Source organism: Amphiura filiformis, chromosome 4 (assembly GCF_039555335.1).
Source record: "Amphiura filiformis chromosome 4, Afil_fr2py, whole genome shotgun sequence".
Classification (NCBI taxonomy): Eukaryota; Metazoa; Echinodermata; class Ophiuroidea; order Amphilepidida; family Amphiuridae; genus Amphiura; species Amphiura filiformis.
This window is the reverse complement of record NC_092631.1, coordinates 28737801-28759843: the sequence shown is the minus strand read 5'-3', so window position 1 is coordinate 28759843 and position 22043 is coordinate 28737801. Positions and strand designations below refer to the sequence as shown.

Sequence of the window (22043 nt, the reverse complement as noted above, 5' to 3'; positions counted from 1 at the left end):
TGAAATCTACACCCCCTGTGTGGGAGATTAAGGTCATGCATTCCATAGGGGTATGATTTCAACTGGAACATCCCAGTGTGCATCCATGATCATGATGTATATGGGATGAGGTTACTGGCCTACATCTTGAGATCCAGGTCAATTACTTCCCACACTCCAACAGGTCAGTCTCTCTCCATACAGTGACCCCCTTTTCATGATCAATATCTGAGGTCATGACTGGGTGAAATGATGTTACTGCAATACGGATGTATAAACATTGTGACCACAATTGATTTATAACACTGTCTTCCAACCTACACTTCCACAGATAACATTGGTGTGGTCATAATGGGTGATACCATCAAAACAGATGAGAAATTTCGATTGACATGAAAAACGGTGGCTTTTTTCAAGGGAACTTTTATAGATTTAATTTTCACTCTGCTTTATCATGATCATGAACCTCGTGTGGCCAAGTGGTTAAGGCGCTGGGCTGGTTTCGTAAATCAGAGGTCCTGGGTTCAATTCCTGGGCGGGAGCACCTTTTCTATTTCCTCCTTTAATTAATAATTGCTCAATGGCAGACCGTTTTTGGGGGTGTTGATTTTAAAAAAGTGTACTTTTGAATTTTCAAGAGGGGGGGACAATTTTGTGAAGAGTTGACTTTTCCCCAAAATTTTTTAACCAAATAAAAAAACTCCTGATTTTTTTGCTCGCTATGCTTGCACATTGTGGCATTTTGGGACTTTTTGTATACTTTAGCGAATTTGGGGGGTGCTCAATGGGGGCGGGGGGGGGGGGGGACAGGCCTGCTCAATGGGCAAAACTGATCAAATTTCTTCAAAATTTAGATTGAACCAAAACTTGACTGGTTTGGTTCATTATACATTTACTTCAATGGTGTCTCTCAATATTATCATCGTTGTGAAAATTCTTAAAAAATTCTAAACTCTTAAAGTTTACCGTTATCTGAATCTGATCACACCTGTTGTTTCCCAAGAAATAGGTCATTATTATTATGTGTGTTAGTGAAACCATAACAGATGTGTTATTAAAATCTGCACATAAAAGAAGCATCCAAGCAGCACTGATAAACAGCAACAGTTCCAAGAATAGCAAATGTTTCAAACAAGTCTGCAACAATACTTTCCATTTCAGTACATGATATACCGTAAAGCATAGAGTGCTTCTGATTAAAGCTACATTAATCCAGGCGCCATTATGGAGTTTGAGCAAATAAATTACGGATCCAAGCATATACAAGTAAGTAATATTTTAAGACCAATCTATTGTATTGGTATATTTACGCTTGCTTCAATTAATTTAGCTTTCATAAAAAAACACTATATATGCTTGTAGACGGGTTTTACGGTATGTCATCAACTTAACAGGGCCCAACGATTTTTGCAGAGTGAAATCCAGCGACGCTTTTCCCTTCTCCGCGTAATAAGATTTGGTATGCATAGGGGTTTTCCGCACAATCCACCAAATTTATGCCAAATTTCTGCAAAATATAGGTTTTTTTTATCCTTGCTTTTGTTCATGAAAAATGATGTTCTGATAACCTAGGTAGTAAACCTTGCACATTTCTGTTCTTCTTGATGTTGTCAAAATTCACCGCAAATCACCACAAAATTAGTCAATTTCTGCCCAATTCTATGCAAAGTTTTCAAGTATCCGCACAAGTGGCTATTTTCCCGCATAATCCCCTGTGAAATTGGCTAGTTTTCTCCTTGCCCTTGCAATTTGCCATTGTTTCCTGCGCAATTTGCTATTTTTTCAGCGCAATTTGCTATTTTTTTCTGCACAATTCAGGGACTGTCTTTTGGAATTTGCAGGAGAGCATTAAAAGGCTCTTCCAGAGCCTTCAAGGAGAGCTGTTTAGAGCATTTACAATAGAATGTAAGGAGAGAATGGTCAACTAAGGAGAACTAAAAATCACTCTTCCATATCAGATTTAAGGAGAGCAGTAGCGAGCGAGAGCTTTCGCTCTCCTCAAAAGGGGCAGTCCCTGACAATTCTTTGAGCCCTGCTCACCTGTAATATGGTTTGTTGTTCTAGTTTAATCAGCACCAAATACACAGGAATTGTTTGGTTTGCGCGCCGCACTGTACGTGTCACGAACTGGGCCAGTTGTATTAGTGTAGTGCTACGCTGTTCAGTAGCATAGTTAGGCCCGCCTAATTGGTCAGTATTGATTAATTAGTTGTGATTAGTTTATTAATAGGCATAATATGTGATGCGATCAAGCAAAATCAGTCGGACCTCGGAAATATTAAATTTTCAGTTTCTTATAGGGTGATAAAAAGCATATTGCAAAGGTGCATTTTGCAGAAAACCCCATTGAATTTGGACAACCAGTTCAAAATATGAGTTTAAGAGTTTCCAAAACAATAGGAAACAAAAGGAAATACTTCCTTTGTTTGGCTATATCTTAAAATCAATATTGCCGAGTTCCGACTGATTTTGCTTGATCGCAAAACATAATAATTAATAGCATGCAATTGCAGTCCTCAAAAGACCAAGGTTTTTTATGCTGGTTGAAATTGATTATAGGAACAGCGAGAATAGACTTGAAAGAGTTCACACTCTAGCATGTTTGTTTTGTCGCTCAAGGGGGCAAAATAGTGAACACCTCCGGATAATTCAGCCATGCGCCCGGTACTGAGTCAATGTGCATGCTTGTTTGCATCTGTGTGTTATATGCTGTGCCGATAAGACACGATAAGTGTCACAAGCCTTAGTAAACGCTCAAGCTGAAAAGGAGCCAGTTATCGTTTGATTTCAGGTTCTTATTGATAATTGCCCGAGTACACTATTTGGTCCCCATTGTAACAATCCAATACGGCAGATTTAGTGCTAAGCAGATATTTAGAGTCTGAGCTCTCTAAGTCTAAACTCTTTGGTAAGGGACAAAGATATTATAATCAAAGAATACCGACTCATTATTGAACCATATTTACGCTATGGCAAACCTGCCATTTTGGTTTGTCGCTCATGGAGACCACGTAATCATACCTCCGGCATTTATTGGCAAGAGCCAGATTTTGAACGTTAATTTGCATCTTTTATCTTGAGCTTGAGTGTCACAGGTTTCTGCATGCAACGCTTCACATGCATTATTGATACAATGTGTTACATGCCAAACAATCATACTACTTCTTTTTTTTTATTTGATTTGTTTGGGTTTTGACAACCCTGGATAACCCAAGAAAGCCTCTATTGAAGCTTATTTCCATTGGGGTCCATTTGAACACCGGGACGAGTTGGGAACAGTCAGGGGTTGACACCCTACTCTTTTCGAAACTGGCTGCGAGATACATGTACAGGTATGGCTCTCTGTACACGGGACCGACGGCTTAACGTCCCCTCCGAAGGACGGAGTACTTTCATGATTCATTTACCCAATTCTAAATGAACCATGCGGGAGAGCGGAAGTCTGAATTTAATCTACAGAAGTTGCGAATTAATCAGACTTTTTTTCCCAAGTCAATATCCCAGCAAATCGCCACCGCCGGGAATCGAACCCGGGACCTCATGCACTAAAGGCAAGTACCCTACCCATTGCGCCACGCTCTTCAATCATTTGAATTGAAGTTTAACCGGTGCAAAGCAAAATAATCCAGAAGTACATTAAGCTGCCTCCATGAACGACACACAAACATGACAGAGTCGGTTCTCTTTGATTCAGCCTCATTGGTTAGTAATTATACAAACCACATTGTTACGTACGATTGTTGAACTCACCAACATTCTTTGGAAAGCTCGTTGGCTGTTTACGTATTGCTTGGCCTATGTTCAACTTTTTGTCCTTGAAGATTAAACTGTTGGGCTGGGAAAAAAGAGAGAAAGTTCGAAGTAGTGAAATAACAGTTGGTTAAAATGCTACCATGGTTACTGACTGAAATCAACAACCACTGAGATTAAGTAGGCACATGTACCATGCGCATGCATGATCAAGCCTAAAAGTATTGCGTTCGATCTTTAGCCTCACCCCCTCCTTTTTACCCCCATCAAAATTGAGATTTGGTATCAGATGAGAACTTGAGAAGCTCATATTTTTCTTATATCCTTAGTGAAATTTTAGATCTGAAATGTGTCATTTCTCGTTTAGATAGTATGAACAAAAACATCATCTAGATTGGAGCTTACTACCTCGGAAGTCACATAGTGTCCATGGGCCAGTGCGATACACATTTTTTGCTTCTTGTATCCAAATCACTTGAGCAATTGAATTAAAAAAATTTGGAATCAGAATAATTGTTGCCCAAAAATTCAGCAATTCATCCAATTCACTTAATGATGTGCACAACACGAAAATTCTCATAACAGGTGCATTGTGGGAAGTTTATAATAAAGTGTCACCAGAAGTGGTTCAAAATGACATTTTTGGCACTACTGCCATTCTACATTGCCTCTGATTGGCTGATTACATGTTATACTCATCTGAGTAATCCAATCAAAATTGAGCTTTTAGATCAACTATCTTTAAAAGCTTAATCCCTTCAGCCCTTTAAAATCATAGCAAAGATTTGTGACACTTATTATGTAAGCCGATATTTTGCATACATGTTTGAACAGATATTTTCACAGTTGCAAGCTTCAAACATTTTTGCTGTCTGATAATTTCACGGTTTAAAGCAGATGTTCTTGGTAATTCAGGTTTCTTGCATGCCTAATGATGTCCCTACCTGTTCTTTTAATATCCTCCTTGCTTCATCTTCTGACTCAAATGTGACAAACCCATACCTGAAAGGATGCATTTAAAACAAACAAAATTATACCTTTTAGTATCAATTATTGCTGGACTTGGAGTCCAGGGTTTGGGGAATTGTAAACTGTCTGACATTTTTGTCTTGTGCAGTGGTGTAGCCAGCACTTTCTCAGAGGTCAAAAGGGGAACAAGAAAACTTTTAAGGGGGGCAAACTTTGACAAAAATAGTTTAAAAAATGGGCACAAAAAAGTACAAAAACATACAAAAAAGGCCTAAAATCTTATATATCAGGATGGCCAGCATTCCAGGGGGGGGGGGTAAAGAGGGGGAAAGGCTTTTCACAGGGGGAGCTGACAGCTGCCCCCTTGCTATGCCTATATGGTCTTGTGCAGTACTTAGCATGCAACAAAGAACTTCAATCGAACTTTGCCAAAACTCCCCTTAGAGTAGACTTTGTAAGCGATAATATTATACTCAGTAGAAGCACCAGACGGTTTTTTTTCAGGGTGTGGGTAAAAATCAACCGCAGAAAGTAGAAATTTTGGGTGTAGTAGAATATCCGGGGGGCCAGTACTTAGCATGCAACAAAGACCTTCAATCCAACATTGCCAAAACTCCCCTTAGAATAGACTTTGCAAGCGATAATATTATTATACTCAATAGCAGCACCCGACGTTTTTTTTTTCAGGGTGTGGGCCGTGGGGGAGGGGAGGTGAATTTCACTGGGTAAAAATCAACCAATTTTGCATAAAATGACCGCAGAAAGTAGAAATTTTGGGTGAAGTAGAACATCCGGGGGGAACAAGTTTTGAATGTTGAGAGAATTTTCCCCATCAACATCCCCATGGTGCCGTCACTGCCCTATCAGTATTATACACCCAGGGGTGGAATTTCGCGGGAGTCTGCGAGTCGACTCTCGCAGAGACTCCCGTAAAATCCTATTGCGAGAGTCCATGTGGACTCTCGCTGGAAATGATCGGATCAGCGAACTTACGTTCAAGTTCAACACGCCTTAAACTCAAAGCCTGCAAAATATAAAGGAAAAGTCGCCAAAGATGCAATGACATATATGGAAGTGAGAGTATGATGACACATATATTAAAAACTTAACTTTGTTAGTTTATTTGTTAGTTTGTTTGTTTGAATGCATTTTACGTAGGCCTACATAATACCTTTTGGACTCCCGCAAGATTGTACAACGAGAATCCATTTACGGGAATCCATGGACTCTCGCAAAACTCTCTTGCGAGAATCCACTTGGACTCCTGTGGCACTTTACGAAATTCCACCCCTGTACACCACAAAAAAATTGGGGTGTGGTTTGACTCAACATGTTCCATCCCTACACACAGGTTTACCTTGTGTTATGTAGCTCCAATGTAAGCTACAGTTCACATTGATGACACATCACACAGCTAGGCAACCTTTATAGGAACATCTGCCTCTCAGTCTACCAATATCTCTATCTTATTTTGTGTACCGGTAATCATATCTTATCTACACCACCATTATCAGGCCTCGAAATAAGCCAGAATTTCTGAGGGTCATTTGGGCCCTTGATCTTGAATGTTTGAGGGCCCTCACAAATTTTTGTGGGCCCAAATTTGGGCCATTGGTTTTAACCTATGAACCCCACAAAAAAGTGAGAAAAATAGTAAATTTTTTGCGGGCCCGTCCGATGTATCTTTTGCAGGCCCTCACTGATTTTCAGGGGCCAAGGTGGGACCTCCTTATTTCGAGGCCTAACTATTATGTAAGTCAAGGAACAAATGTGTGGTTTATAGCGTTCCCTGTCAACCATAGCTCTGACATCCCTCCCCCCACCACAACCTAAAATATTTTGACGCCTCAGGAGAGGAAGAAACATGTTGGTAGATAGATTAAAATTATTCCAAAATAAAATACAAATTTTCATGTCCACTAAATCACGTAACTGCTATTTCGCAGCGAAATCGACCTCAGAATCTTTTATGGATCAATTAATTTTGTTCGCCATTTTCCAGGATATAACTTTTAATATTTTCCAGGCCTTGTTTTTATGTGATGAACTGATGTATTGCTTATCACACAACTTTGAAAACATGCAAATTCTGTTTCCAATGTCAACAAGAATAACTAGTTTAGCAGTTTTGGTAACCGAGGCCGATTGGCAATAAATCTGATAAATAATAAATTTTGTGAAATTCAACATTTTTTCATGAAACCATATATGTGACACGATCAAGGGGAATGAGTCGGATATCGCTAATATTGATTTTTAGATATCGGCAAAGAAAGTGTTAAAATTCTTTTGTTTTATAATGTTTTCAGCAATAGAAAAAGTGACGTAACTTCGCAAAGAAAAGTCGTACCAACACGGGGTTTTCAGTTTCTGAAAGCTCTAAATGTCCTCTTTAGAAACGTATGTAAATCTCATTTTCGACCAGGATCGACATGTGACTCATTCCCCTTGATCATGTCACATATATGTACACAGGGTTCGATTTAGCAATTTTTAGCGAATATAGGCGATGTTCTTATAATATTAGCATACATTGTAAAAAATTGCTATAGATACAAGCTGAAATTTGTGTAGCAGGTTGTCCAAAATGGGGAACATTTTGCTCCATGACACCAGTTAAATCGTACCCTGTATGTATATATGATACATTACTAATTTGCGGGAAAGGTTTTTATGACTGGAGCATTAATAATTAGCATGTTTTTAGCGGGTTTGCGGTCGGACAAGTTTAGACAATTCTAAATTTGTCCTACGGCGAACCCGCTTTAAATTGTTTTGACAAGTTCAAATTTTGACCATTTGAATTACCTGTATTTGTTTTTATGAATTCCGTACCTGCCCATTTAGATGACTTATAAGACCATTTAAATGTTGTCATCTTGTTAGGCCTCCTGATAGCCAGGTGTGCTCCATTATAACATACCTACTGCTGTTCATGATCAGCACTATAATGTAATAACATTGTCAGTCAAGGTCAGCATGTTTCCTATGTTATTTACTTCTACTTATCTCATTACTCAGTGAGACTTGCTAAGTAGTGGTATCCCTTATAGTCTGCACTGAAGTGAAAGGGCATACTGTAAAAGTGTACATTTTCGCACTTCATTTATTTTCGCGCTTTTGGCGTTTCAAGCTGCTGCCACGAAAATAACAACGCACAAATATATTCCTTTTGTGTATAGGCCAATGTAAGGAAACTTAGAATCGCAAATTTAAAATCAAAGGAAACAGTTCATAATTGGCAAAACCTGAAAAATTAATTGTGCAAAAATTTTCACTTTTGCAGTAAAAGATAGTATGATGGTGAAGGAATAATATTTTGTGCATCTATGGCAATGGTATGCTTACACTTACAGTGCATGTACACTAAGGGTGTGCAATATCCTGATGCAATATTTTTTATGCTTTCAACGATGTGTCTACTGTAAATCCTCAAATAAACACCCCTCCTAATAAACACCCTCCTAATAAACGCCCCTCCAAACTTTGAAAACAATTTCTATGCTACCTTATCTTGTGTATTAGTAAGTTTACAACGGTCCACACATGATCCATATTTGGTGGTTGGTATTGGCGAAAAGTGGATCGTAATCCGGAAGTGAGAACTAGAAGTCATTGACCACAAGTTCATAGTTCCGTCATTTCACCATTTCAGCATGATTTTTAAGCTTACCTTTTTTTCCTGGGAATTATCATTGTAAAAATGACCTAAACACCCCCTTTCATAAATTTCAAGCCTAGGGGCATTTATTAGAGGATATACCGTAAGGGCAATTTCTGTTTTCCTGAAAAATGCGCGATGGGACACAAAAATCCCTTTGCGCTTTCGCACAAAACCCAGAGGCTTACAAAAAGGTCTTGTGCTCCAGGCAGACAGCCCATGCAGTTAGCCTGTGAGAAGACACAGTACTTACCCTTTTGAAACTCCTGCTCTATCTGCGATGATTTTTGTTTCTTTTACATGCCCATATGACGAGAAGAAATTCTTTAGTTCTGCTTCACTTGTCTGAAATCACACACAGAATAACACAATACAATGTACAAAATAGGGTTCAATTTTCAGTTAAAAATGGAAAAGAATTATACAAGAAATTAAGTATAACCGGCCACAGAAAACTAAAATTATGTGGCCCAAAAGATTACCACAAAAAAGTCTTGGAAGTGATCCTTGTTCTATGATGAACTTTGTGCAAATTTTCCTAAAGCATTCCAAAGTCTTAAATTTTTTGAAAAATCTTTTTTTTTTAAATCCAGACAAATGCCAAGAATTGAGTCGGAAGGGGACGGTATGACTTCAGATTCATTGTGTTTTATTCCTCATTTTGACTGACTTTCATTTCATTCAAGTTTTAAATTTAATAAGAGCTCCCAAGTAAAAAAAAACGACTTAAAAGCCCAGGGCACTAGTAAGGTCATACAGTAAGTGAAGTCTAATATATCCAGCTTACATAATCATGACATTAACCCCAAGATGAGCTACTGAACTGCAGAGTCAATCACCGTGGGTCGCCTCGTTTTTTTTTGTTATTGAAACAAAACCCGACTGGCCGGCACGCGTCTCAGTTGAGCAATTACCTCAAAGCCACAAGATGAGGGAGCAAGATTGCCAAATCATCTTGTTAACATTTTGCGCAAATTGCTATTGGCAGTCCATCTGCCCATACGGGAGTATCGGCACCCTGGGGTTCAAATATTACTTGAATGTATCTCAATGTCAGTTTCAAGAACCTCACGACAAGACTTGCCACTATTTCACTGCCAAATTAGGCCCAAAAAAGATGTTTGGTTGCCCTTGGTGAACGACCAAAAAATTAGAAATCTTGGGTCTGTGTTTTTTTTTTAATTCTTTTTTTATCATCAATCACTTTTTTTTAAAGAAACCTTAACTTTTGACAGTATCAAGGACATTTTATATCTGTAAGTGTTATTTATTTATTTTATTCATTTTTTTTAATGCATTTGATAAAACCCAAGCAAGAAGTATTTCCATTCAAATGCACCAACGTACAAGGCCTCAGATTAGACAAGAATCACAAAATCGATTCTCGTAACAATTTTGTTGTGAGAATCAATTTCTTTCATTGAATCATGCAGTAAGCTTAGCGACTCCGATGGTTTTTGATTCTCACAAACTGGTGCGAAATCTAGGCCCCGACGTAAAATGTTAAGCATCAATACTAACTCTTTTTGAAACGGAGGAACATGGAGGAAGACCCCATGGATAAAAAATGTTCCTCATTCCATGCATTTTTTTCTGTTTTGTTGATTTTACTTACATTAAATGCGACACCTCCTACAAATATCCTGTTTGGAATGACAGTACCATATCTGGGAGCATTGGGTGCACTGGGAACCGGCGATGAGGCTTTAGAACTTGTTGCACTGTTATTTACACCATCCTGAAATACAAGATAAAAGAGAGAAAATAAAATAAAACATTTTTCTTGGAGAAATTTTGCTGGTCAATTACATTGCATGAATTAATGACAAGGGCAGCTTACATTGTATGATAAACAGTTATCTACAATCTGTCCACTCTGAAGTACAAAGTAACAACGCGTGCGTATACAGCACGTAAATAGTGTGCAGTGCTGCGTTTCTGCTGCAGGTATGTGTGCCTTCAAAGTCGGCACGATGTGTGCGTCCGCGTCAGTACTTTGTACTTCAGAGAAGACTGACTGTAGGCTAAAATTGATCTTTTCATTATTGACAAGTGCTAGCAATGCCAATTTTGCTTTGAAAAAATACACCCACCCGTGTCAATTCATGAAAATACTCTTTAAAGGGCTACTCACTGTACACTGTTCAATTAGCTTAGATAAGAAAAGTTTTAGCACACACTTAGACCAATGTGATTTATACAAGTTTTCCAAATTTCAATTTTGTTTTATAAAATTTATTGAAAATTGAAAAGACCATGGGTTTCGAATTGAACTTTGTGATTTGAAAAGTATAAATCATGTTGGGTCAAAGGTGTGCTAAGTTACTGCTAACACTTTATTTTCTTTGATAATTTGACCACAATTTTTTATTTTTTTAAAAGCGATCTAAGCTATATGGACAAACAGTAATTTCAACAATATTACAGAAAAGACCTTTTTTTTTAGGGGAGGGACATCCCGGCTTTGAAAGACACCCAAGGCAAATAGGCAATTGCCATGGTCCCCAAAATGTGTATTAACTTCACTTCAGACACTTATTCCTTCTCTTTAACATTTGTGACACGATCAAGGGAAATGAGTCGGATGTCGCTAATATTCATTTTGAGATATTGGCAAAGAAAGTGTTAAAATTCTGTTGTTTTATATTGTTTTCAGCGAGTGATAAATTGACGTAACTTCACAAAGAAAAGTCGTATCAACATGGGGTTTTCGGTTTCTGAAAGCTCTAAATGTCTTCTTTAGAATCATGTGTAAAACTCATTTTCGACCAGGGCCGACATGTGACTCATTCCTCTTGATCATGTCACATTTGGCACTGTTTGTCACAGGGTCAAATCCCATCCCCCCTTTTTTTATTTTTTTACATGCTTTTTTAGCCAGACACCCTTTTTACCAGAAATTGCAAGGTCAGAAATTCGCAACTAAATGCGAGAATCCTTTTGGATTCTCCCAGAGGAATTTTGCAAGATTCCATGGATTCTCGCTATAACTGCAGGGAGGCAATATCAACAAATTTTGCATCAAATTACCACTAAAAGTGGAAATTTTTCTAAATATTTTACAGGGGAAACGGGGGTGGGGGCATTTTCTCCGATAAGGCCCCTAACAGTCAATTTTGAGTTTCCCATCACATAATTTTTGAAAACAAGTGAGGTAACTTTTTCATTATTCATTATTTGTCTGCCTTTCATTATATGATCAACACGCATGTAAAATGTGTTGTTATTTGCCACTCACTCACTTGAAGATGGATGTTTAGCCCAATTGAGATTCAAAAGTATATTACAAAGAGTCTGCAAGGTTGACAGCAAAATGTATGTTTTGATTTTGATTTTTCCACAAGAAATAAAGGGATATTCATATTATTTTTTGCAAATATAACCAGTTTTTATTGGTATTTTTTGAAAATTACAATAATGAATTCAAGTGAGGGTCAGAAAATGAAGTGAGGGTGGGTGACTGACGGGAAACTCAAAATCGACTTTCCTTGGCCTAACCCCCCCCCCCTCTGTTTATCTATCAGTTTTATCTCCCTGAAACATTCAGTTAAACCATAAAATATAGTGCAATCAATAATTTTAGAATTCATCACATTTTGATTTTGAAATTGTATCAATAAAAATAAGTGCACACTACCTTTTTTGGTATCATGCAGTTAGTTAGTAACTGTTAGTTCCTAGCTACACACTAACGTCCAAGTCTTGTAGTGTACACAACAAGCATACGTACACTGTGACTGCACTATAGGTATCATTTTGTTTCTTAGCTGATGTTGGTTTGTAGTACTGTAGTTCAACTTCAAGCAGTATACACATGGTCAGCCTGTGGCTATCAATTACGACAGCGTTCAAGCTTTTTGACTTACGTTTGGCTGGCGGACAGAATGGAGGAAACTTACAAGTGAAAGATATCCTACTTTTAAAAAGGAACTTTTTCTAGGGTGAAATTTTGTGTAGAACTGAATCTGACATAAAAAAATGCATAATTATCAACTTGAAAATTTTCCCCATAGCACTGTACAGGCATATTTCTGCCCAAAACCCTCAAATTTGAGGGAAAGTTTTTGTTAAAAAAATAAGGTCTGTCCTTCAAAATGGAGATACTAAAGGGCTAAACAAAAAACATGTTGCTCTGGAGAAAGGTATTGGTTAGAGCAAGATGTTTTTTGTTTAGCCTTGTACCCCTCCCAGTTTTGAAGGACTTATTTTTTTAACAAAATCCATTACTTTTTTCACGCCCTCAAAATTCTTAGGGGTGGGGGTAGCATATTGCATGTTATTTTCTTTTCTGTAAATCTAGCTTACTTATTTGTTATATCACCATTTAGCTATTGAAATACTGAGCAAAAAGACACTTTTAAAACATCCCTATAGCTCATACCATATGGAGATATGGCATTTTCAAATCGAAAATGTGGCAAATATTATAATTTTTTCCAAATCAATTGTCACCCGAACCTTTGAGTTTCTACCCCTGCTACGAAAATAAAGAAATATAGGACATTTAACATTATGTAGCCACTCAGGATGATGCACAGGAGATGCAAATTTAATCAAATGAAACTTTTACCATGGACGTCATTAATTTCAAACTTATTTGGACTTGGGATCTCAATGGCACGGCCAGTTAATGTATTGAAGTTAGCACAAGAGCGCTATTCATCAAACATTATTTAAAATACCAACTTTTTTTCTTGGTTTTTGTAATGTAATGTAACCATTTGGTACTTCGAAAAAATGTAAAATGCAGGTTGGAATAATTTAGGGTGTAACTTTTGATTTTTAGGGTCAAAATTTCAAACCACTTAAAGGAGTATTTCGTGATCCTAGCATCCTCTATTTAGATATCCACTTAAAAAAAATCTATTCCCAAAATTTCAGTTGATTCCGATTTTATGTTCATGAAGTTATGCATGATTATGTGTATTACACTGCTCCATAGACAATGCGTTGTAATTTCGTTCTGGTGCACCAGAACGAAATTTAAATTTCATGATATCTTTGCTAAACGAATTAATCTGCAAGAAATATTTTGTACATAAACATTATGTAGCCAGAGGTTTCCAGTGATATAAAAATCTCAACTTTTTTTGAGAAAAGTGGGGGGATGAGGCTGTGGATCACGAAATACCCTTTTAAATACTTTAAAATCATTTGACAAATTATATCAAAATCCGATTCTCAAAAATACAGGGCTGTTCACAATTAAAACTAACGTGGCAGTTTTTAAACTTCTGGAAGCTTCGTGAGTCATTATTTTTTCGTCGATGTTTGCATGAAAACTATTTATTATCAGTTTGTGTTTGTTTATTGGTGAATTTACATTGAAAAGTAGTGTGTTTGGCAAAATTCTCAAAATTCACGATGGACCACCAAAATCGCGATGGACCCCCAAAATCGTGATCAGCATTATCATAAGATAGCAATTTCCTGCAAAATTAGGGATGTATACACAAACCTGTTCAAATTCCCCAAACTTCAAATTGTCATACAAATGTATAAAATTAGGCGAGGCAAAAAACAAGATTGGTTTCTGAAAGCTTTGTTAGTCTACTTGACAGGAAACAACAACAACTTGGAAGTATTGAATTAACTTTTAAAATTCATGCAAATGTACCGTACCATTTCTGTGGAGTTAGCCAAAAGTAATTACCGTATTTCGTCAAATAATAACGGTGTTACATTTTCCCAAGGGGGTGGGGGGCATTTATTAGAGGTCATTTTTAGCACGACAATTCCCGTTAAAATCATTAGTAAGCTTAAAAGTCACGCTAAATAAAATGACGAACTATGAACTTTTGACACTGACTTTTGGTTCACTTCCAGGTTTCTGATGCAGATTTTCGCCATGTATTGCTTGCTATGTGAGCAACTTGGTAAGCTTACTACACAAGATAGCATGGAAATATCGGAATTTTTGAAACATCTTGGTTGAAAAAAGTGGTGGGGGCGTTTATTTGAAGGGGGCGACTATTTGACGAAATACAGTAAATCCTTTTATTATTTTATAGTGAGGTGCAAAAAATGCAATGAAATATGAATGACATGTCAAATTGTCATGATGAAAATGGTCATTAAAGGGGGAATTAAAAGGGCATTTCGTGATCCACAGCATCATCCCCTTAATTCCCCTCGCTTTGCTCAAAAAAAGTTGAGATTTTTTATATCACTGGCAATGACTGGAAATCTCCGACTACATAATGTTAAATGTACAAAAAATGTACTTGCAAGTTGCAGATAGCAAAGATATCGTGAAACTTGAATTTCGTCCAGGTATACCAGAACTTGAGAACGAAATTACAACATATTGTCTATGGAGCAGTGTAATACACATAATAGCTCTAGACATTGCGATTTCCAAACGTGAGACATCGGACGACGTTGATCTATTCAAAACCACTCTCCTGTATCAAGTGAGGTCACGTATTTAGCTAATTTGAAGGTATTCGTAATTCCACGTGCGAAATCGACATAGATACATCGTTGAAAATGCCCACAATTTGTCCATTTCACAATATAAAAGACAGTCAAAGATAATGAACATACGAAGGAAAGTCTAATTATTAGGCCCGTTATCGATTGTCGAAAGTATCGATAGTCGGAAAATTCATAGACTTCCGACATGTTGGTACACTCAATGGTAGTATCGATACACAAACGATATGGCACACATGCTTAGATTATCCCAAATTACCGTCTCCCAATTCAAACTGAGCCATCATATCGTCTCAAACCCCTCCAGAAGATCAAAAAAAAGACTTTGCACTGTCGTTTTGTTATGTAGGGGGCCTATTCTGTTGTATAATAAACATTGAAGAAATGTAAATTGCATCTTGAAAATGTGTCAATATATCGATAGTATCGATATGTCGCATAATTTGCTTCCGATATATCGACTTCATAAAACTGTATCGATAACAGGCCTACTAATTATTAATATTATTATGATCCTTTTTGTTTGTAACAAATCATTAAAGGTACAGCGATGTGTTTAAAAAAATGGACTAAATTTAAATGCAAGATTCATACGCAGAGATTGCCCATTGAAATGTGTGCGATACTTTGCGTACAAAAAATGACATTGCGATTTCCCATTTTGGATTCCAACATAGAATAAAACGCAGATGCTATGTTGAAATATGCTGATTTTACCTCATGTCTAAGTCCATGCAACGCGCCCAATTTTCAGGACGAAAAAGTCTCATTTTGAAAGTAAAGTCATGATGTATGGATGTACATATGTAGTGATCTTTTAAGTTTAATCAGTACCAAAATATATGTTTTTGGGCAACTATAATATTTGGGGAGCACAAAATTTTAGTCAAAATCAATTAGAATTTAGGCAGAGACTTAGCTTACCGTACTGTTATTTTTTCAATCATTATAAATGCACTATTAGATGCCTTCCAGTACGGGCATAACAGTGAATTCACCGATCGATGGATCCACCTAGCTAATAATTATTTGGTGCAGCAGAGACACTAAAATGAATACACGGGATCGATACACGTGAATTGCTATGTACGATTTTGATATCAGACGAAAATCTTCGGATACTGGGTTAGAAAATGATGAATATCTCCCGCAAATGATTTTTTCTCAAGAAAGTAGATGTGGTCTCATACACTTGAAAATACTTGTTGAACAGATATGATAGTCGTTAGCGTGCGCTTTGAAAATTGGCTGTGCGCTTTGAACTCAAAATCTGACCAAAACTCTAATGTTATATTGCGTTGGTCCTGTATGGACTACAGCGCGCAGCAGGCTAGCTGCACTCACTACTCAGTGGAGGCAGTATAACCATTGACCGCAATATACAAGCTTACTCACACAGCGAGAAATCAATTACCCCGGTTATTGTCAGTAGCCTTAGTCAGGTCACTTCGCTAATTATGCATCTCATAAGGTCCAAATAAAATGGCCATGGGTGGCTGTGGATTCAACCTTAACCATGGCGATTTCTACCATGAAGATATCGGGGCGATGTCACTGTGCACCGTTCATGATGACATTGAGTCGGGCAACAAAATTCTACAAAATTTCAGAATTCAGTACAAAATAAATTTATTTTATTATTTTGGATGTTGGTTTTTGCAAATACTGATTTTATTATATTAGTGAAGAAAATTGATCTTAGGCCAAAAAAAAAGGTTCAATGTCTCAAAGCTCACGAGAAATTTAATTTTAACAAATGCGAAATGCGATTTTTTTATTTTATTTTTTTTTTTATTCCCGACTTTTTTCATGGTATTTTGATAAAAAAAGTCTGATTGCAACCTTTACACCTTTGACCCCACATTTTTCCAAGATGGAGCCTGAAAATTATGATATAGCAGACAAACAAAATGGTTTTCGCCACCAAATCAAAATCATTAATCCCAAGTTTTGCACTTGAAAATCATCATTTTTTTCATCATGCACCATAAAAACGCAACAATAAATATTTTTTTGCATCGATGAAATTTAAGAATATTTACTAAGGTACAATTTAATCAAGGACAAAAGTGTGTTGTATAAAATGCCTTTGTGTAGTCTCAGTTGGAAGCATGATCGCTGTGATGCGCCGTAGGCCTACTATCGGTGTATAGACCTTTTTCCCTCTTTCCCATCATGCACTATTCCAGCCTTTCCAGGGGGTATGAGTGTCATAAACTACATCATCTCCCGGGGAGTACAGAGTTAAGTTCATTACATTCTGAATACGGACATTTCGGCTGGTGCCTTCATCACAAAAAAGGAATCCCCGATAATCACGATAATGGCGCCGCGATCACTAATACCTTTCGGGGGCAAAAAACAACATTTTTATGCCTTATGGACATGGTGTCATCAGCCTGCTATTGAAACCTAACTTTGTATACATTTTATAGACCTAATGGTAATAAACCAATGACGGGACACGCACACGCCGTGATATTTTGTCGGCGTCCGTTTCACTTTTTTTTTCGGAGATGAAAATGAAATGTAAACACAATCTCTTACACAGATGTTCTGCATCGCTCCGTAACTGCATCACTCGTGTATTCAATAATTGCATAATTAGTAACATCGATGGCCTAATACGATAATCCGCATATGGAATCAGTATGCCCATATTAAGACAAAATAATTGCAAAGGTATGGCAAAGACCATCGGATGCACACGATCTATGAGGTTGATGAACTACGTCATACCCCCCTGGAATAGTGCATTGTGGGATAGAGGGAAAAAGGTCTATTCACCGACATGGTATCGTTGCATCCACCGATATCGCTGAATAGACCGACCTCGTTGAATTCACCGTTATGCCCGTACTGCTTCTATCGACCTAGATTAGATTAGATGATCAAATATTATAGTCTTCGTTCCAGCTGACTTGTTCTCTTTCAAGACAAATGAGCACTCTACAAGTACAATCCAGTTTGAAACAGAGACTAGCAATATTTAACACCATATTATCGTACGTAAAAACGTACGTTCCACGTGCTGCGTTTGGAACATAGCAATCTCTCTAACATGTCTAATGCATAACTCGCAAACGTAAACGTAAAACGAATCAACTGAAATTTTGGGAATAAGCTTTTTTCATGGATATCTACAGAAAAATGTCATAAAAAGGATCACGAAATACTCCTAGTTTTACAGTGTTTAAAAGTTTTGGTAGGTGTTTATTAGCATTGTTAGCAAAATAGTATAAATATGATAAAGATAAGATAAGCTTTGAAGTCTGGTCAGAAAAGATTAGAAAAGCTGGCTTGAACCATGGATGATGGAGGTATAGTATACATGATACATCCATGCCTGAACCTAACATTATTTAATACATTCATGCATTTATAATAACAACTAGTTTTAAAATCATGTTTATAAAATATAAATTTTATGTAGAATCCAATGGGTAATGGCTGCATGAATGAGATCATGAGATCAGATGCATTGGATGCATGTCAATGTCAAGCATGTGCAGCACATTTTCCAATAAAACTTGTAAAAGATCCACGTGTGTGCATGTATATTGACTTGTTGAGGCTATGTTTCGATGGTCTAGACATCCATGGTGTCATGCGCTAACACAATCGGAAGCAATACAACACTAATTACCCGTGTAAGTTTATGATCGGGCTATTGACCCCAGGGCTGAGATATCCCTGGCCCTACAACCCACCAATGCATGAATGCACAGATCATCGTTTGTACATCATCCATCATCCATGCATGAAACTTTCACTGCATTCTCTTCTTTCTACACGATCGCCTTTTCCAAAGTAATACTTACCAGAATCTGTGATTCTGTCATGATGACAAGCTTAATAAATTTAAGATTCCGGTCCTATAAAACGCTTATATTTTCCATCAATTTAGAGTGAAGCTCGAATAGTCATCAGCATGTCAGTATTACAAATCTCATCAGCACTACTTCAGCAGAAAATACGCAGCTCAATTTGATCATCATCATTCACATGTGCTGTAGATTTCAATGGAGAGCTGTACATTGTACATGTACAGTACACGCGCGTGTGCCTGGTCAAAACAGCTGGGACTTGGCGCATACCAATAATTCCAAACGTGGGGATGTCCCAGTACCTAAGGCATTTCAAGAATGTATCTCTTGGAATATGTTTGCTCACTTTGCTGCACTGTGACTATTTTATTTTATGAAACATTCGAATAAATTAAAGGTTTATCCCATTTGAAATGATCCATTTGAACCCATATACCAATGTCACTGAAATGAAAATAAAAAATAAATATTTTTAAATACAAATGACCGGATTTTGATATACCGATCCCGGATCCGGTTTAAAATTCCGGGCCAATTCAGCGCTGCCAATTGCTGAATTTTCGAGCGATGATGATATTTAACAAAATCTTAAATATTTTAGATTTTACGCAAAGCCAGACGTGATGAGATCAGTTCTGCTGAAAAGGCCATGACTGCTTTGGCTTGCTTTCCAGGCCCGGTTTGTGATGCAGGGCACCTCTTTTAATATTTAAAAAAATCACTGGGATGAGACTACGCTCAAAAGCGCCCATCCACATTTACCACCCCTACCTTGTAGTGGACTCGCCCGTAGTACATTTAATTTGCATAGAAACATTTTAGAGTCACGCCTATTTTGGTAAAAAGTTCACGAAAAATACAACTTCTCAATTTGCCGCCAAATTTACTTCAGTTTTACGCAAATTTCCGGGAGCAGTTTTAATTATAATTAAATATTTCTAAATTTTTCCTAGCATTCTGTGGTTTTGTTTAATACAGATAAACAGCCGAAATAAACTGAAAATTTAGAAATAAACACAATTGCATGAAGTGTCACATCTCGATCCAAAGAATCCAATATTCCAATCTCGGTCTCGTCCCCGGGTCTCGTCACACAGACAAAAATAGAAATGGGAGTGGGGGCTGGGGGATACCATATTCAACACATCTAAAGTTTTAGTTCCCCTACTCTTTACAATGAATCAGTAGGTAAAAAAAATCATTTGATATATTGAACCTTGTAGGCCTACAACACAGTATCATATGGAGTTGGCCTATGCCTAAATCCAGGGGAGTGGGAGTTTTAATGTGAAACCTGATTTTTTTTTTGGCTGGGGGGGGGCAGTTGGCCCAGCAAAGGAGTCTGATTTTTTTTTACTTGAACCATGTAGGCCTAGCCTACGTGGGGGATTTTAAGGGTTTTTTTAAATGGGGAAAACAAAGAGAAATCCGAATATTTTTAGCGGATGTGAGGGAGGGATGCAAAAATTTGCCGGATTTTTGGTCAGAACTCACGGTCCCACTCCGAAACATTGATCATGATGTAGGCCTAGGCCTATTGCTGATGGTTGAACTTGGAGATAGGCCTAGGCCTACTTTAAAATGCATGTGATTGGTAGAAAGTTCGAAACCGTCATTGCACCTTGTCAATCACCAAATTTATACGCGTAGGGGGCCTACATAGGCGGACGTAGTACGCTAATGCAAAGGTCACTCAAAGGACAAACAGTGCTTTACCATGTTTATGTACACGCGAAAATGGGTCAATGAATTCGCTAATTAAAATGTCTGATGGGACACAGGGCCTTGGCCGAGGCTAAGAACATTGGGGGGTCAACAATAGACAATTTGTGTGTGCAGGGTGAATAACCAAAAAACAATTAGGCCTAGGCCTAGGCCTACATGTCCCTCAAATCTTGGATGTGACTCCCTTTTTGACTGTTTACGTTAATACCCGGGTTTACGTTAAAGACATCATAAGGATATGATTTGGATAATTTACCCCCCCCCCCCACACACACACACCCACAGCGTCATCATCCCTATATCTTCGTGTCAAAAATTGCCGTGATAGTAGGCCTACGATGAATCATCTCGTTTTCACGGCAACAGCTATGGCGATTTTGTTCAGTTCGAGATAGGCCGAGCGACTCAGGCTAAGCATACCATTTTACACACGATACCGGTCGCGGTATGAGATTCCACAGAGCCTGCCAGGCTGCACGCCACACAGTTTCTATATAGGCCTAGGCCTATTCTATGTTTTTACGATTTGCGTATGATCAGTATCCCATACCGGTAGGCCTTATGGTATTTCTAAATTACAAGAAAATTTGATTTGTTGTCAGGTAAATCCTTATAGGCCTATAGGTTTTATTTTTAACTAACTGGGAATTAAATAGGCCTACACTAATTAGCGGGGACCGGTATTTTGCTGTGGATATATTTTACTGCATTTTATAGGCCTAAATAGGCCTAACGATTTTGATCTTCAAAATAAAAATTGTGATATATTCAACTGTTTGAGAATTCCAATTCTAGGCCTAGGCCTTACATGGAACACCTGTATTAGAAAATTAAATCACAAGTCATAGGCCTACAATACACGCTATGCCACTTTCTTTATCTGCGTCAATAGGCCCTAATAGAATATCGATTTCAATCGAATTGAATACGTCGCTCCATTTTGAGTTTGTAGTTCACCACTGAGCGATCCAGCGATCGATTGTTAGCCAATCAGATAGAACTCCTTTTCTTTCGTTCGGTGAAATACAACTCGCCCGTCGCTCACCAACGGAGTATTAAGTTTATATTTACAATATAGGGTGTCGACACTGTGCCTCCCTCCCTCCACAAAATAAGACTTCTTGGCTAATAGGCAGAATTATCAAAAATAGAAAACGAAAAAGGCCTACAGACCTAGGCCCTATGGCCAGAATAGCCTTAAAAGGATACGCAAATAAATTCCATCCAAATATTCAATACAGCCTAGCCTATGGAGTCAAGTTCAACTTTCATTACATAGGCCTTCTATCGAGCTATCTTCAGTAGATAGCAGCATTCGCATAATGTAGGCCTAATATACCGGGTATCGAGCCATCTTCAGTAGATAGCAGCATTCACATAATGTAATATAGGCCTATTGAGCTATCTTCAGTACCGGTAGATAGCATGATTCACATGTAGGCCTATATATCGAGCTATCTTCAGTAAATAGCATCATTTAATGTACGGTATATCGAGCTATCTTCAGTAGATTGAATGATTCACATTATGAAATATATCGAGCTACATCAGTAAATTGCATGATTCACCTAATGTATATATTGAGCTATCTTCAGTAGATAGCAACATTCACATAATATAATATATCGAGCTATCTTCAGTAGATAGCAGCATTCACATAATATAATATAATATATCGAGCTATCTTCAGTAGATAG

General features: G+C 37.6%; 1 protein-coding gene across 2 annotated transcripts in view; it reads right to left on the bottom strand.

Annotated features, from left to right (window-relative positions):
• LOC140150775 (uncharacterized) overlaps positions 1-18746 on the bottom strand; it is a 32240-nt gene extending 13494 nt beyond the window's left edge. For both annotated transcript variants that reach the window (XM_072172879.1, XM_072172880.1), the window contains exons 1-5: positions 18616-18746; positions 9975-10097; positions 8613-8704; positions 4674-4731; positions 3730-3814 (exon numbers count right to left, since the gene is read on the bottom strand). In XM_072172879.1, coding sequence (XP_072028980.1) covers positions 3730-3814; positions 4674-4731; positions 8613-8704; positions 9975-10097; positions 18616-18636 — 379 coding nt within the window. In that variant the 5' untranslated portion in view covers positions 18637-18746. The remainder of the gene's footprint in view (positions 1-3729; positions 3815-4673; positions 4732-8612; positions 8705-9974; positions 10098-18615) is intronic.
• Between the last annotated feature and the right edge of the window lie 3297 nt (positions 18747-22043).